The sequence below is a fragment of the Triturus cristatus genome, chromosome 8 (assembly GCF_964204655.1).
Source record: "Triturus cristatus chromosome 8, aTriCri1.1, whole genome shotgun sequence".
Taxonomy (NCBI): domain Eukaryota; kingdom Metazoa; phylum Chordata; class Amphibia; order Caudata; family Salamandridae; genus Triturus; species Triturus cristatus.
Genome location: NC_140591.1, coordinates 1,671,915,061 through 1,671,933,485, shown reverse-complemented (window position 1 = coordinate 1,671,933,485; position 18,425 = coordinate 1,671,915,061). Strand labels below are relative to the sequence as shown.

Below are 18,425 nucleotides of genomic sequence, written 5' to 3'. Positions count from 1 at the left end.
TGTGTGCCTAAATGCGCACCTTCACACTCCTTTTCTTTTAATAAACATTGTACAGTATACACAAATAGCATTGTATGATTGTAAATTTCACTCCCAAAGTAATCTTCCAACCGCCTAGATCTGTTTATTGTTCTGCCCAAGCATCCTTTTCCTTTCACTCATGTTCCAGTATCTGAAAACACCTCTTTCGACAGTACATACCTCTCCCACTCCTTTTCAACTCACTATTCTTCCAACCAATCAGTTTAGCTCACATTGTTAAGCAAATCTCCTTCTACTTACCCTTTAATACGTGGGCAACTGACTAGCATGCCAACCCTTCCTACCAGTCAATAGTGCCTCATTTCATAGAGTTGTCTTTACTTCAAATAGAGGGGGAAATCTACTCTCACCCTTCCCCACCAAATCCCTCTTCTGCACCCTTTCTCGGTCTCCCACTTGTAAATCTACTGCCTTAAAACCATGGATTTAATCATATCTTTTCTTATACACCATTTGTGCCATGATGATTATCTTCCTCACCTCAACTGATGACCAATCCTTGCTTTGGACATCCATCCTAAATGATCCTTTGTCACTGGTATCCTCCTTCTCATTAATGCAGATGGACTCAATTTAGTATGCCCAAACCATTCTTTTCACTTACTTCTCTTAAATGAGTTTCTTTCTTTCTGGTAACTCAATAACTCCTTTTAACACCCTGTTAAAAGGTTGCACACAGCCATTTCCTGCAGGATGATATACAGATGCGTGCTTGTGATGCATTCTGTTTCTCTTCATTGAAACATTTCTGACACAAACTGCCTCCATCATCACCCTAGCGCTTGTGCTAAATATAACGGCCTAGCACCAATGCAGGCACTTTTGCAATGATGGCTTGGGAATGATGGTTTATGTGCAGGAAAGTGTCCCTTTCTGCACATAAACAATCATTAATGGCAATTTGCTCTTTTCATGTGTGCTGCAGAATGCAACACATATAGAAAAATAAACAAGTAGGAGAATTCAAGTATTTCTCCTCGTCGCACCATTCTAAGGCCTGCTATTGCATGGCGTTCATTTTTGGCTCCTCCTCAGATTTACTGATCATTGTAAATCTGGGGCAGAATCAAAAAGCAATGGGTGCCACGGTTGAACCTGCACAGCAACGCCCATTGCACACCCCTTTCAAGTGATGAGTGTAAAGAAGCCTAAACACAAGGTGGAGTTATCGACACAAAGTGGTTTTGCACCGCTTTCTAAGTATGGAGATGGGCAAAGCGCCACCAGAACATGGCTAAAAGTGATGGTCTGGTAGCACTCTCCCCTTGTAAATCTACCCCACAGCATTCACAAACTCCACCACAGTGTTAGCATATGCCCTGTGCCCGACTTCTACTTCCAGCCACTTGGAAAAATGATCCACCATGGCAAAAACATACTTGACACTCACCTTCACAACACAAATGTATTACTTTGCACTAGAAGTTACAAGGAGGTATCGATTTTCCATTTCTCAACAATAAACCATTTTCCGCTGATAACTCATCTCTAACTTCCCAAATTGCACTTGTGCCTTTAGACTGTATTTTCCTTAGCTGTCCTTTTCCAACACATTCCACTACTTTTGTCAATATTCAACCCTTCCCAACTTCTTTCCAATCCTGCTCTGTAATACTCTACCCATCTTCTACCATTTCTTTGATAGGCAAGGACATCCGGCTCAAGATATCAGCTGCTTTATTTTAAATCCAGGCGTATACCATACCCTATAGTTATAATCTAGAAGTTTCATAGACGATTGGCAGTTCTAGGAGAAGCACCATAAAGTCGCTTTGTAGTCAAAGTCTTTGTGACAGGCCTGTGATCCCTGCATAGCAAAATAGGATCCCCATACAAACTGCCTAAAATTATTAAATTCCTATACACATCCCAGAGTCTCTCTCTCTCTCTTTATATATATATATATATATATATATATATATATATATTCACTGAAAAAACCATAGGTTTCACACATGTTATAGTTAGCTGGACATTTTACTGATAAAAAACCAATGAAATTCCCCCGTTATAGTTACTGTAGGCAACTATAACTCACGCGACCGTAATCCTCTGCTGATGCTAATACTGTATTTAGACACTTATTTGCCCATGTCTTCTTCCATTAAATTTTAGCTATACATATATTACAAATATTTTTTTTTCATAAAGACACATATGTCATCAGCAGAAGATTACGGTCGCGTGAGTTATAGTTGCCTACAGTAACTATAACGGGGGAATTTCATTGGTTTTTTATCAGTAAAATGTCCAGCTAACTATAACATGTGTGAAACCTATGGTTTTTTCAGTGAATTTGCAAGGTTTTTTAAATGCTAATTCCTAACTATAACGTGTGTGAAACCTATGGTTTTTTCAGTGAATTTGTACGGTTTTTTAAATGCTAAGTTACTTTACGCCATTCGTGGCGTGTGCGCCCACTTAACGCAGTTCGTTCCGTGCGCACACGGTGCGCTTCGCGCACCGTGCGCGCACAGTGAGCACGCGATGCGCTTCGCGCACCACGTGCCCACGTTACGCTAGATGGGCCATGAACGCACGATGCGCTTCGCGCACCGTGCGCACATGGAGGACATATGATGAGCATCGTTGTGACAGGTAATATATATGTTTTGCTTTGCGTATTATATGCCATGAACAAATAGTGCCCTTCTGGCACCATTTGCACATGGGGTGGGGAGAGTGTGGATTTTTTTTAATTTTTTTTAATATTTATTACCGTACGCGTACGGTAAGCGTAATCGGCGAAATTTTCGAAAAAATTAAAATTGCCTTTTTTCACTTGGGGGATCGTTGGGGACTCCCTCAACATGGCTAGGTGCTTGGGAGCTGTCTAAACAGCCCCTTTACATGTTTTTGCCCTTTGTTTTTCAACCCCCTGTCCGAGTGCGAGAGAGAAAATGGCGGCCGCCGCTTCCTGGTTTCGACCGATTCAAATGTTTACTAAGATCTAAGGGCCAATCAGAATCGCGCTCGCGCACGTCACCGTACGCGTACGGTAAGCGCACCGTAAGCGCACCGTAAGCTGGCTCAGATATATATATTGATTTAAAGGCTATTTTCTCAGAATCTACTGAACAGATTTACACCAAACCTACAAAAGGCACTTCCTTGACCTGTAGACTACCTCTCTGCCAAATTTCAAGGAACTCTGTTCAGCCGTTCGGGCTGTAGCTGTGTCTAAAGGTCCTATGGAAAAATGCATGGGAAAAACGCGTTTTGGGACCCCCCTTTTATCTCAGCCCCCGCTTGAGGAATCCCCCCGAGACTTTCAGGGTAGGAGCGGAGCATAGCGCCCCACCTATTTTGAAAATTTCGCGAGGATTCGTAGACCGGCGCCAAAGTTATTCCAAATAGAATGTTGCGGATTTCCTATGGAAACGTGGTCCTGACTATAACTATCTACTGGCGACCGCCAGTAGATAATATATATATATATATATATATATATATATATATATATATATATATTACCTACTGGCGGTCGCCAGTAGGTAGTTATAGTTAGGACCACGTTTCCATAGGAAAACCTCAACATTCTATTTTGAATAACTTTGGCGCCGGTCGACGAATCCTCGCGAATTTCTCAAAATAGGTGGGGCGCTACGCTACGCTCCTACCCTGAAAGTCTCGGGGGGATTCGTCAAGCGGGGGCTGAGATAAAAGGGGGGTCCCAAAATGCGTTTTTCCCATGCATTTTTCCATAGGACCTTTAGAACGAGCTACAGCCCGAATGGCTGAACAGAATTACTAGAAATTTGGCAGAGAGGTAGTCCCTAGGTCAAGGAAGTGCCTTTTGTAGGTTTGGTGTAAATCTGTTCAGTAGATTCTGAGAAAATAGCCTTTAAATCAATATATATATCTGAGCCCGCTTACGGTACGCTTACCGTACGCTTACGGTAAGCGTACGGTGGCGTGCGCGAGCGCGATTCTGATTGGCTCTTAGATCTTAGTAAACATTCGAATCGGCAGAAACCAGGAAGCGGCGTCCGCCATTTTGTCTACCGCACTGAGTGTTATGTATCAAACATGATGGCCAAAAACATGTTACGGGGATGTTTTGACAACTCCCTCTCACATAGTCATGTTGAGGGAGTCCCCAAACATCCCCCAAGAGCAAAAACGGCATTATTTTTTTTTCGGCAATTTCGCGGGGTACGCTTACCGTACGCTTACCGTAAGCGTACGGTAAAAAAATAAAAATAAAAAAAACACTATCCACACTTTCTCCACCCCTTGTGCAAATGGTGGCCGAAGGCCACCATTTGTGCATGGCTTATCAGAGCACAGAAATTTCCCAAAAAATTTCAACAGATTACCTATCACAAGGAAGCGCATAATATGTCCTCCATGTGCGCACGGTGCGCGAAGCGCATCGTGCGTACATGGCCCATCTAGCGTAACGTGGGCACGGCACTAACTGCGTAAAGTGGGTGCGCGGTGCGCGAAGCGCACCGCGTGCTCACTGTGCGCGCACGGTGTGCGAAGCGCACCGTGCGCGCACGGAACGAACTGCGTTAAGTGGGCGCGCACGCCACGAATGGCGTAAAGTCACTTAGCATTTAAAAAACCGTACAAATTCACTGAAAAAACCATAGGTTTCACACACGTTATAGTTAGGAATTAGCATTTAAAAAACCTTGCAAATTCACTGAAAAAACCATAGGTTTCACACATGTTATAGTTAGCGGAAATTTTACTGATAAAAAACCAATGAAATTGCCCCGTTATAGTTAGTGCTGGCAACTATAACTCACGCGACCGCAATCTTCTGCTGATGACATATGTGTCTTTATGAAAAAAAAATATTTGTAATATATGTATAGCTAAAAATGTATGGAAGAAGACATGGGCAAATAAGTGTCTAAATACAGTATTAGCATCAGCAGAGGATTGCGGTCGCGTGAGTTATAGTTGCCAGCACTAACTATAACGGGGCAATTTCATTGGTTTTTTATCAGTAAAATTTCCGCTAACTATAACATGTGTGAAACCTATGGTTTTTTCAGTGAATATATATATATATATATATATATATATATATATATATATATATATATATAAAAATTAAAGAATGTTTTTCCTCCAAAGAAGTTAGAGCATGTGAGGCAAATTCAGTTATTTTCTTTTATCCATGCTATGCAGCTGCGGCAATACAGCACCTAACCCTTTACCAGCACCTAACACTTTACCACTAGCATTAGCTTTCACAAAACATTTGGCTTTTTGGATCAAATCCATGTAATGGTGGTGCTTTACAGATGTCTTTTTTAATGCATTTGCTGTTATTAGAAAAACTCATACATCAACCTTATTTTAGGGGGATGGTGCTGCCTTAAAATGCTTCAGTAATGTGTTTCTTTGGTGTCATTCCTTCAATACCTGACTTTATGACCAAAATACGTATCACATTTTGTCAACTCTGGCATCAACACTTTTGTCCAAGATTCAAGGAATTTCTTTCAATATTTTATCATGGTTGAGTTTGTTTTCCTCATGACTAAAATATCTTCCTGAAAAAAATGCAAAGATTTTACAATTGTAACATTAGGGACATTAGGGGTATTAAAATATTCTGGGTCTCCTATGTCAGTGAAGTTTTGTTTCACAGAATGTAGGCATGGAATGTTAAACGTATTATCAAGAGCAGCACAGTCCTTCAAAATAAGCCTTGGAAAGGCCATTTTAGGTAAACACCAAATCTTGAGCAAGAGTAATAAAGAGGCAATTTTTATGCTGTTCACCAAAAGCTCATCCCTAGTTCATTATGACAAATAAAAGTTGTTGTACTTTTTGGGACTGTAAGGAGCCTAGTTAGGAAGCTGTTTTCAATCATCTGAATTTTGTGGGAATTTATGTATAGCCTCATACTCCCACCGCGTAAGTACCTGCTGGAATGATTTTGCATTCATATACCTGCATCAATTCCTTTCTTGGTGTATTGCCTGGTTTAGTGGCAACCCTAAGAATTGCTTCATTTGCCCTTGAAACAACTTAGATCTCTGATTCAATAAATGTCCTCATCTCATATGGGAGTCAAAAGTAATATCTAAATAGTTAAATGTTCTTACCTTAGCGATTTCACGCCCACCTATCGTGTGTACCCTAGACTTTGAATTGTTTGATCACTAATCATTGTAAAGGACTTGGACAAATTAACTTTTAAATCTAGATTGTTCATAAAAGAAGTGAAAGCTTCTAAAATGATAAGTAAACTATTTATGGTTCTCAAGAACTGCGCCATCTGAGAATAAAAGAATGGGTACTGGGCACTTCCTGACCTGCGGAAGGTCATTCCCCTTGTTCACTAGATATTTTTCTACATTATTTATATAAAGTAAAAGCAGATATGGTGCCAAGATGCAGCCTCGCCTCACTCCAAGATTGAAACGTATAGTAGGTGAGTCTCACCCCGTCCATAACGTACCTTTACTGTTGTATCCTTGTGTGAATCTCTGGGCAGGTCTACTAAAGCAACTTCAGCTCCCATCCTTTGCAGCATGGACCATAGTTTTGTGAGATTTACAGTGTGAAATGTGCAAGAGAGATTCATAAAGGCCATGTGCAAAGAACCTCTCCTTGGTTTGATATATTTTCCCATGAGCAATGTTACATTTTACAGACTGCACCACAGTGCCCAGGCCAAGGCGAAAGCCATATTGCAAGAAAGATAGAAAATTATTTCTTGATAAAAGGACACAGCCCAATATTTCCATATTCCACAAATCCAATATTTCAATGGTAGAATCAATCAATAAATTTGTTCGATATTCGACTTTTGTTCGACTATTACTGCTTCACTCCACGATCTGGGAAATTCTTCCCTAGTTGATGCTTAAAATGCATCTATTAGTAACATGGCTCAAAATGCCACATTATTTTTAAATATATCCACCAAGACGCCATTGGGTCCCAGAGAAAAGCATTTATAATTTAAGAGATTTTAATTGAAATGCTTAACTTTTACAAATTTTATTGAGCAACTAAAGATTGGTTATTTCCATTACCTAAGACACTACTTTCTTTATCTGGGGCAAAATCAATTTTAAAATGGGCTACCCAAGAGTTAGCAGTAATGTGGCATTCTACTATTGAGTTGATACCTTCTCAGAAGAATGGATGGTTTATATCTTCCAAGAACTTTCTAGTGTCGTTTAAATTGGCTTCTACTTCTAGATCTTCCCAGACAGATCTTCTAATTTCTTGTCTGGCTTGTCTAAAGGCCATGATATTACAGGGTAGCATTAAGAGTTGTTTTAAGTTGCCTGTGTGAATATGAACAAGATGCTTTAAAACATCTATGTAAAGGAGGATGTATCATGTGCTTACTAGCTATGAGCATGTTGGATAATCATTCTTCAAACAATGTCTCCATCCAATAGTCAGTTCACTACACATGCTTGTGGACCCCAACATATTCTATGCAAATCATTGCATGCAGTTGACTTACCTGAGGAAAGCGATAGAGACCTAAAATCCTGGCCAGTGGGACAGAGGTAGATGACAGGACTTCCCCAACAAGACCTGCTGGCATTGGGCCGGAATGGCATGTGTACCCAGGGACAGGGCGCTGCCTCCCTGAGAGCAGTTCCAAGAGTGCTCCAATGGCATTGATCTGGGAAGTGCAGGAATCATAGATATGAAAGCCCAGTGTCATGTTTGGCAATAGGTCTGGAGTCCGGTTTATTTCTTCTACAGCAAAAACCATGGCCAGGACATCCCGATAATACCGGATTTGGAATCTAGACGTTAATGGAAATGGATGTTGTTTTTTAAAGTGTTTGGCATTATAATGCTACACAACACTCAACTGCTAAGCCAAATCAAGCATATCAGAATTAAACTGGGGTATTATGAGAAATCACCAATATGTGTTGGTAATGAATTTGAGGCAACAAATGCAGTGTTTTACCAAATCACCTGAATCCCCAGTGTTACCAATATATTATATGTACACTACCGAACTAAATATTCCCTCTTCCAGCTGCCCTTGCATCTTGCATTTCTCCACAACCCTTCTTTTTTTCAGTTTTACGTAAAAATAGTCTGCAACAGCTGTGGGGGTACTCATGTGTTAAGCCTTATGTTTCCTGCCCCACGCCCCTATCCCTTATTTTTTCCCAATCGTTCAATGAAGAATTGTGAAACAAAATAAATGGTGATCTCCTACTCATCCCTTCCTCAGGCTCGTAATACTACACGATACAACAGTCCTTCAGGCATCGCCTGTCACTTGAAGAGATGGCAGGCAACCTCACTCCCCACAGCCAAGCTGTCCACACTTATACTCTGCTGATCTCCTCATATTCAATCTCACAACAAATGGTTAACTAAAATGTTTTAAATGGCCTCCTGTGAAAAATGTAACTTTTAAATGACCAGCCCAACTAGAAGTGCTCCTCCAAATCTGGTTGTCCTTCCTACGTGATGTTGATCAACAGAATGACTCCTCTTTTGTTTTCCATGTCCCACCTCCTTGCTTCCATACAGACCAAACACTTGTTCTTCAGCCTAAAGTTCTGTGACTCAACAATTAACCATCATGACAGGTCTGCCTTGAACCCTCATCAGGGCACCTTACTCCTTTGGATTATTTCGTAGTACCAGGGGTGAAATTAGAGTATCATCAACAATAAGGAGCTAAGGGGGTAAAAAGGGCAGGTCGCCCCCCACTCATCAACTTATTACAAAACAGGACCTGCCTATGAATGTATCGAGTGAAAAAACTTTCATCAGTAGCCCATCCACATTCAAAACACCTTTGTTTCAAATAATCATAAGGTGGCCAACTTTTCTGCCATCCATAGATAGGGTCTGGTATCACTCTAGTCGTTAAAAAACCAAATTTGTATCTGTGTGAAGTGCCTCCCCCACTAACCTTCTACCTGGAGTGTGTAAGAAGGAAAGGAAAGGTCCCTATCTATGGATGGCAGAAAAGTTGGCCACCTTATCATTATTTGAAACAAAGGTGTTTTGAATGTGGATGGGCTACTGATGAAAGTTTTTTCACTCAATACATTCATGTGAAATTAGAGTATGCCTGTTGAGTGTATGGAGTTATTTAACAAGACCTAAAGGAATGAATATAAAGGACAGTCTGGGGGAGACTACTGGAGGAATAAAGGGACAACCACTACCCGGTGGGCTCAGAACTCAAAGGAACAAACATATAATTATGAAATTCTCTAAGAAATTATCATGAGAACTACACCTAGGTAAGGTTTACTGTTTCACAAATATAGTTATCTCAAGGTACTTTCAGAGTAGCTGGGGAAGATACTGAATGCTATGGGCACTATTCACAAACATAAACTTAGATATGAGGTCTACATTTAGACCTGAAGTCTAGGGGCCCAATTAACAAAAGTAAACGTAGACCTGACGTCTCAATTTAGACCTAAAATCTAAGTTTAGACCTGAAATGCACGGGCCTGATTCACAAAGGTAAACATATACTTTAGGTTTTTAGTTTACCTTTGTAAAATGGGCCTTTAGACTTCAGGTCTAAAGTTTGGCTTCTGGTCTAAACTTAGTCTTCAGGTCTAAGTTTACGTTTGCATATCTGGCCCTATGTGTCAAATGATTTTTTTGGCAATATAACAAAACACTTTATTTAATATCAAAACCCATCTAGTGCTACCCAAACTCTTTAAGGATGATAATACATATGTGAATTAAGAATATCTTCTTTTTTCCTCCATTTAATTTTTATAGACAAGTCATGGTTATAAATGAAATACGTGTGTGCATGCATGCATGTGTGCATGTTTGTGTGTGTGTGTGCGTGTGTGTGTGCATGTGTGTGTGGGAAACCTACATCGATTCTGGATAGGCCCATATTATGAAGATCCAGATTAAAATCCTCCCTAGGGCCCTTCTGTTACTCATGGGGAGTGCACCAGATGCCTATGTTACTGGCATAAAGTGTGCAGCCACATGTTTAAACTTCGAATAAACTGGACTATAGATATGATACATACGATACTCGTGCAAGATTGATGCCACTGGTTCTAACAGGGCAGCAAGTAGCATATAAGAATGAGTTGAGTGCGTGAATGGCATGTGTGAAGCCATTAGAATTGCTATGACTCAGTTCAGGTTCCATAGTCTAGTCTAGGCAGAGTCTAAGTGTGCCTTGATACATTTCTTAAATCCTTAGGATTCAGGAAAGGTTTTTTCGTGGAGACCGTTCTTTCAATCTGATCCTTATCTCCAACACCATCCTATGCTTTTTGTCAATTTATTTGAAAATGTATCATTGTAATTCAGTATTTACTCCCATTTTTCCAAAGACTTTCTTGGAGGATAAGATACCTAACGGTGTATGAACAGGCTTGTCTTGCTGTTCTCACTGTCTGTAAGTCAATATAATGAAGTAAACGCTTTTAAACAATCACATGATAACATGAGTAATGGTGTGTTGTACGGATATTAGATGGGACACTTCTACATATATGGTAAAGAACACTACTTCTCCCAGGATGTCAGCTGTGTCCAAAACATACTGTGATACACTTTTCTTACAGGATATCATTGATGACAGCTGTATACAGACTGTGATAGGTTGTTCTCACTCTCACAGGATACCATCTGTGACACTTCACATATGTAATACACTGCTCTTACCCATCACATGATATAATTTGGGATACTTCTATATACTGTAATAAAATTGTTCATACGTCTCACAGAATATGCACTGTGATAGCGCAATGTAAACTGCAATAGGCCGCCCATACCCCTCAAATGATATGTGCTGTGGTACTTACATATAAACTACAACAGGCTTTCCTTACCTCTCACAGGATATCCACAGTAACACCTCTATACAAACTGCATGAGACTGTCCTTACCCTTCACAGGATATCGGCTGTGGCTCTTCCTTAAATGTTGCTTTAGTAGATGAATATGTAGAGTGAACGATGAACTCGCCTCCTAAAATCATATCTCCTTCTTTGGTGTAGGCGTTCTGCTTCCATGCTTGGAGTCTGCAGCCTGGTTGAAGAGCCCTGTTTCTGACAAAGGCTAGAAGCAAAAACATTGAACGTAAATGGAGACCCATTGATGTGGTGACTGCATCCGTCTCTGAGAAATTCACAATGTAAGAGAGGATCAGAAGATCAAACCTCTTAAGATGCAATTGTTATAGGTGACATGAAAACTCTTTTACAGAGCCTTTGAGCACACAGTGCTGCAGTGCAACCTCACCAAAGGGGTGGCAGACCTCAGTATCACAGCGATAGTTGCACAGGCAACTTTGTGCTGCCGTTCTTTATAACTAACTCTTAGCGATGACTCTGAATGTCAGGGCCCAGAATCTTTATAGGAAATGCACAGGAGGATCTGATCTCTAGTCCCACAGGGAAAAGGTAAAATCTATATTTTCAACCCTACTATTTGGAAAGACTTTGCCTGCCAATTATCAGTTTTCCATCACAAGGGAATGCTCAGCTACAGTTCATTCTAATGATAAAAATGGCTTATTTTTCAAAATAAGCCATGTTTATCATTATAATTGGAGGCTGCATTGACCATTTTCAACTGAGATAAAATCTGTCCTGCCACAATTCTAAAATATGAGAAAAATAAAATGTTTGATTATGAGCATCTAAAAAAGTATCAAGCTCTCACACTTTAGGTTACCTTGCAACATGTTATATCTATAAAAGGTCTTGTACTGGAAGATTACCATTACTTTACCAATGCTGTGTTTTGACAAAAAGTTCAAATATTTGGAAAGGAGAAGCTGCCTGTATTGTGATAGACAGACACCCCTACACTGCATGTGCCAGCTACATGAAAATCTGAACCCTTATACTGTGCGCCATGACCTAGATATGTCTCACAGTATAAGGGTCTGCTTAAACCGGAAGGGGTACTACCTTTGTGAAGGTAAATTGCTACTGTCCTTACCCAGAGTGAAATGACACAAACACGGTGGTGGCAGCACAACTGTTTTGTGTTCAGTAGGATCTGTAATATGAACAGGCCTTTTTACCTGTGTCACGGAAGTGCGACCTGCTGGCCCATTTGTGTAAAATTTAGTGACAATGCATTTAACCAAATCTAGGTTTGCATGGAATGCGTGTAGCACTGGACAGCACATGATACTTCTGTGTGGGTGCTGGGCTGCATGTGTGTGCTTGTGGATGGTACATAACATAGAGGCTGGTGGGTTCCATTTTGAAATCCCAGGGACTAGAGAGGCTGGAAAGGTGAGGACAGACAAGAGATGTATATTGCTGATATTCATGAGGGCTGGGGTGGCACACACTGAGGGAGAGGAACAGAGCATCCTCCAACACAATCAAATAATTGTTTGATTCCAGGAACAGTTACTGGTCAGTGGGGCCTGGGCTCATTGTTGGGAAGACGAAGAGACTGATAAGGTTTACTGAAGTAAGTACACACTTTATCTTTTATCTTAGTTATCTTTTATTAAGTCAAAGATTAACTGCATCCTCTGCTTACTGGCTAACAATCATCTAGTGAAGGTAACCTCGTCAACATTCCAAGGCTGCCTTCCTGTCAACATTCTGAACGTTACCACTGTGCATTAGAATGTGGGGGTGGCCGGAATGTACCATGTGATAAGTTATAACATTTACCTAATCTTGATAGAGAGGAAGCCTCAATCCTTTGAACCTTTATTGGGAATATTTCAGTGCAGGCTGACAGCCAGGTGTTATAATTTTTTCAATGTACCCCAATATAGGCTTGGATAGTCACCTAACCTTTTTACCATGTACTACATAACAGGTTGCTGCTGACCTTTTACCTAGTTAAGGTGCTGCATAAATGTTGTGTGGTTTTCTCTGAAAAGTAGCCTCATTTGTTATGCATGAGGATTCTCAGAATCACAGCAGCACCACTATCTTCTGCATAATAACTATGTATAAGGGACATCCCTTTCATCATCCTCGGCTGACACAACACAGCAAGGTAGAACCCCGGAGGGTATCTTTTTGGTATATAAACACCATATCTGTGCTGGTTCAAGAAAGGGGAAAGATTTCCATGCTAACACACTGACGCAAGACCTTGAGGTTCCTACACGCAGATACTCAAGCACGCAGTGGTCTGACATCCCTTGCGGGGTGTTCGTTCAAGACCAAGACAGGCCCTTTATTCTCCTACACCAGGTAACGGGGTTGGTTCTTTCCTAGGCGGATTCTTGTCTATACACCTACATACATGCTAGGTACATTTAGGTACATCTAGTTAGGGTGAGCATCGAAGTACGTATTTTTCCTGTCATGTATCTATATACCTGCATATATCTATCATTTTAGCACTATGGAATAAATCTAGCATCCATTTACTCTTTTGGTGCTTATAATTGTTTATATCTGTTTTTGTCTTATGGTTGTTGCAGCACACATATTTTATACTAGAATGACGCTGGTTCAATAAATGCTTATTGAAAACATCCCCATCGTTTATTTCATGTATCTTTCTGAGACAAAGTGAGCATGAGTGACTGAGCAAAAAATACCTTACTGTTTCCACGATTAATGAGGGATCATGGTTGTCATGTTCAAGAGTTGCCCAAAACTATTTTCTCCTTGGTAAGAAGAGTTCATAGTGTCACCGTGAGCTTGGCTGGTATACAGGCGAACATATCCGGTGGGGGTGTCTGGAATCAGTCTTAACACCAGTCCCACAATTTATGTTGTCTAAACACGCATATTCTATAGAGTGTTATAGGAATTACACGACGTGGCACCGCCAATCAGTCAATCAATCAAGCATTTGTAAAGCGCGCTACATACCCGTGAGGGTCTCAAGGCACTGGGGGGTGGGGGTTTGGTTCTTATTTAACTGTCACATCTGAGTAGTTCAGTCGTGCTTGGTCAGAGACCCCTACTCACATACACCCAGAGACGTCTGGGGTGGGAAGGGGAAAATCAAACATTTAGAGGCAACGTTCCCACACACAGGCCCTCAAGAAAAATATAGAATCCTAACAATCTGCTTGCCAATGAGGATAGCTTCCCCGATAGAGGATTGTACCTCTTGGGGTACCGCTTCCGTTGCCATCTATACCAGAACACATGGCATCCCTTTAATAGCAGTGATAGCAGACACATTGAGAGAGATAAAGAATGAGTATGGAGCTGAACCTGCTCTGAAGTTAGGGATGAAATTGTTCGAAAATGTTTCCCAGGTATCCACGATTATGTTGGCAAACATAAAAGGGTAGGCAGCAGCGGTGGTGATGCGCCAAAGCCTGAGGGATTTCACTCCTGCACAGCAGGAATGTGAATTACCTGAATTTATTGAAGATTAATATGCCGAATTAGGTAATTAGGAGACAATTGGGGAGCTAGAGCAACAAAACCTCAACTCATGGGTGGTCCTAAAAAGGATAACACCAAACAAGCACCTGATCCTTCCAAAAAGAAATGGGATAATAAGCAACAAAAGAATAGAGAGAATAGATCAAAATTAAGGGTGGGTCTCCTCAACAGGAGCCCTCCGAAAGGAGATACAACCTTAGGAATCGTGATAACATTAAGAAACCTGACAGGTATCAGGATGTTATACACGTTCTTCTCGTTCCTTTCAGGGATCATCAAAAAATTCTAAGAGGAAAGGACAGAACACAGAGAAGAAGAGCATACAAAGTCCAGAGACACCCAACTATAATATCAAAAAAGAAGATAAACCAAAATCAAAACCACAATTCAAAAAGAAGAGAGTGGTAGGTCTTAAAGTAGGAAATGCCAAGGATACTGAGGAATGAACTTCTGAATGGGCAATGGGCTCTGACATTGTTAGACAGCGCAGCAGAAGTAACAATAGCTCACCATAACTTGATGGAATTTTCGGGGACAGCGCGTTAAATGGACATATCACGCTGGAAACACCTGATACATGGGAAACTGTCCCACATCAGTTACATGAAATAACTCTCCAAATGGAAGGGGACAAACCCAGAAAATTCAAATGTCTCTTTTGGGAGAACCTGATTTATGGCTATGATATCCATTTGGCTGAAACTATTGGCGGCCTGAGAGCGGTATGGAGTGCCCAAAGGGAGAAACAGTAATTTTACCGGCCTTTTCTGATTTCGTTCCAGTATCACTAAAACACTCATATGCTCAGGAGTGGGCAGAAGCACTTGCTCCAGCATTATAGCGCAATCAGGTAGGGTGGGTGGCTGAGTCACCTCACCATGTAATCCCAGTAAAAACAGAGACAGTACCCAATCAAAAAAGAAGAAAAGAAACAAGTCAGGGAGATCTTAGATCAACTTGAATACCAGGGGGTAATAGAAAACTGCACCTCTCCAATGAATGATCTATATTTCAGGTAATGAAGCCTGACAATTCATACCATCTAATTTTTAGACTACAGACATTTGAATACATGCACTAAGACTTTTGCAGTACAGAATGCACACAGTGCTGCATTAATGAATAACATTGTGCGAAAAAATATAAAACAACACTAGATATCTCAAATTGACTTTTCTGCCAAAATATAGTGCCTGAAAGCAGGTATTTGACAGCTTTCTTAGCCTTAGACTCCCAGCGTCAATTTTGTAGACTCACACATGGGTATAAGAATAGCCCTGGGTTGTTCTCAGCTAGAGTAACAGAGTTACTTCAAAATTTTGATGAAGAGGCATTGTCCTATATAGATGATATGTATCTGACGGATGATGATTTATTGGATCATTTGACCAGGGTGAGCAACATTACTTTGGGATTCGTCTCTGAGTGCTACAAATTCAACTTTAAAAAATTGAACATAGCCCACTTCAATGCCTATTTTTGGGATACGACTTATGAAATGATGGAAAAACCCTGACAGCTAACTTTTTAGAAAAGTGCACTCTGCTCCAACCTCCAAATACTGTGAAAAACCTACAATCCATATTAGGATTCCTAAATTTTGCAGAACATACATTTTGGATTCTGCAGAAAGAGTGAAACCTTTCTACGATTTAATAAGACCTGATTTTTCAGTTCAACATTGAACACAGGAACACACGGATATCCTTTGTTCATTACAAGCTGACATGATAACTTCCAAACACCTACACAGATGTGTAAATATCACAAATTTGGTGATCCGTGTAATCGCGGGTCAATCGTACACTTACCTAACCTTCAATGAAGGCAAAACGGTACCCAGAGCAGACAAATCACACTTGTACACAAACACTGAAATGTGTTTTGCTTCTACAGCAAAAATTCTGACAGCAGTACAGACTGCCATAGTGAGAGAAAGAGCACTGGCTCAGAGGAAACAAATAATTGTCGTACCTCCAGTACCAGCCTTAGAGGCTGTTACAAAGGCAAGCATTCCAAATGCTAAAGCTTAATATCCGCAATAGATACAATGGGCTAATTCTCTCACTGCAACAGAACTAGGCTACAAATTGGATTTTACATTAAAACATTAGTATTCCTGCAGTACAAACAAGAATATCCTCTGCCAAATGAAATAATGTCTCTAGATTGGTATGAATACATTATTCACACTGACAGTTCCGCTCAGCATGCCATAGGAAGTAAACAGCAATTCAGAGCTGCTTGTTCAATTATAAAAGGACACATGCAGGAACACAAGTTCCATCCTAGCAGTATGAAGACATTCAGGCACATGCATCAATATTGGCTGTTGCGATTCCTTAATTGCGATTTTTAAGGAATCGCAGTTAAGGAATCGCAAAAGCCTATGCATGTAAAAATCGCTGGAAAAATAGTGATTTCTAAACATTCCTTAATTGCGACTCCCAAATTGCGAGTCGCAATTAAGGGATACCTCCCCATTGATTCCTATGGGCCAAGAGGCCCATAGGAATCAATGGGAAGATATTCTCAATTTGCGACACCCCGTTGCACCCCTGAAATCGATCTGTGCACAAATGTTGCGCACACACATGACCAAAGGACATGTGTGTGTGTAACCTACGACTTTGAAAAATGCACTTTAGTGCATTTTTCAAAGTTTTCGCTATTTACCATGTGGTTTGATTCCACGGTAAATAGCGGGCCCAAATAGCAAAATCGCTATTTTTTAAGGCATCTTGCATTGCAGTTAAGGAATCGCAAATTGCGATTCCTTAAATGCACTCGCAATTTAAGAAATCACAAAAATTTGCGATTTCTTAAATTGCGAGTGGCAAGTTGTTTCATGCATCGCAAAAGCTATTTTTGCGATCGCAAACGGCCGATTTTTACGATTCACTCCGTTTGCGATCACAAAAAGCTTTGATGCATGTGCCTGATAGTCTCTAGGAGACTGCACGGCACAGCTAGGAGAATTAAGAGACCTATTACTGGCACTAATAAATACGGACTGGGAATTCCCCACACTTATAGTGTGCAATTCATTTTACTGTGTCCAGTCTAACAATAAATACTTTCACTACTAGGGTCAGAATGGGTTTAAAGACTCGTAAGGTTGCACAATAAAGCACAAATTACTTTGGGAACAAGTGGCAGAGCTGAATAAGACTTGCCAAGAGCTCAACAGAAAGAGGTGTGGCGCTGCGGCCAAGGTGACTGCCTCCAGAATCTGGGGATCACGGTTCGATTGGTGGCACATTCCCGATGGCACCTAGCGCCTAGAGACTCTTACGGGTGATTGTTCGCGCTTTACAAATGTGGATTATTATTATTATATTATTAACTGATACACACACTGAGTCATCAATGTGATGTTATTCACATTGAAGGGAATTCATTGGCTGATGAAGCCGCCAAGGTGACAGTGCAAACTGCTGCCGTAGCTGCAATCACTTGTTCTAGCACAAGAATAGATGGACATATAAAGCTAGCTGTCATCGATTTATGCAAAAACAGCTCAGCCATGCCAAAAGGCTTTCCACTCAAGTACTCCTACAAGTTAGATGTGCAAAACATTCTATATGCTCAAATTCCAGGGGTGGGGGATAGAGTAATACCAAACATTGATCGCAGATTAGGTTTAACACTAGCCACACAAGGGTCTGGGTTCAGCACATGCAGGTATTACTGCAACTCATTACTGAAACAATGCTCGTGGTGGCCTATTGTAACTGAACAGTGCGACATCTGTCAGCAGATGAAGGTTCTACCATGGCACGTCCACCACAAACACCACAACTGATAACAGACAAACCTCTCTCCTTTGTCTATTTAGACCACTTTCCAACCACTCCGACCCCTCTCTAGCCGTCCTCCTAATTAACTGCTGCTCAGCAGTAAAGCATACCTTTGATGTCGCCGACCTCATCCTGAGCCAAAAATCAGTCTTAGCGATCTTGACTGAATCCTGGCTCAAGGAATCCTCTTCGCCCTATCTAGACCTCTTAGTCCTTCACAATTGTAACATCGTTAGGCTGGACAGGCATTCAAAGGAAAAAGGGGGAGGTTTTGCCTCAGTAA

At 40.9% G+C, this 18,425-nt stretch overlaps 1 protein-coding gene across 1 annotated transcript in view; it reads right to left on the bottom strand.

Moving 5' to 3' along the window:
• LOC146808560 (extracellular calcium-sensing receptor-like) overlaps nucleotides 1-18,425 on the bottom strand; it is a 134,024-nt gene that overhangs the window by 99,705 nt on the left and 15,894 nt on the right. The window contains exons 3-4 of the mRNA XM_085624008.1: nucleotides 10,896-11,067; nucleotides 7,493-7,784 (exon numbers count right to left, since the gene is read on the bottom strand). Coding sequence (XP_085480134.1) covers nucleotides 7,493-7,784; nucleotides 10,896-11,067 — 464 coding nt within the window. The remainder of the gene's footprint in view (nucleotides 1-7,492; nucleotides 7,785-10,895; nucleotides 11,068-18,425) is intronic.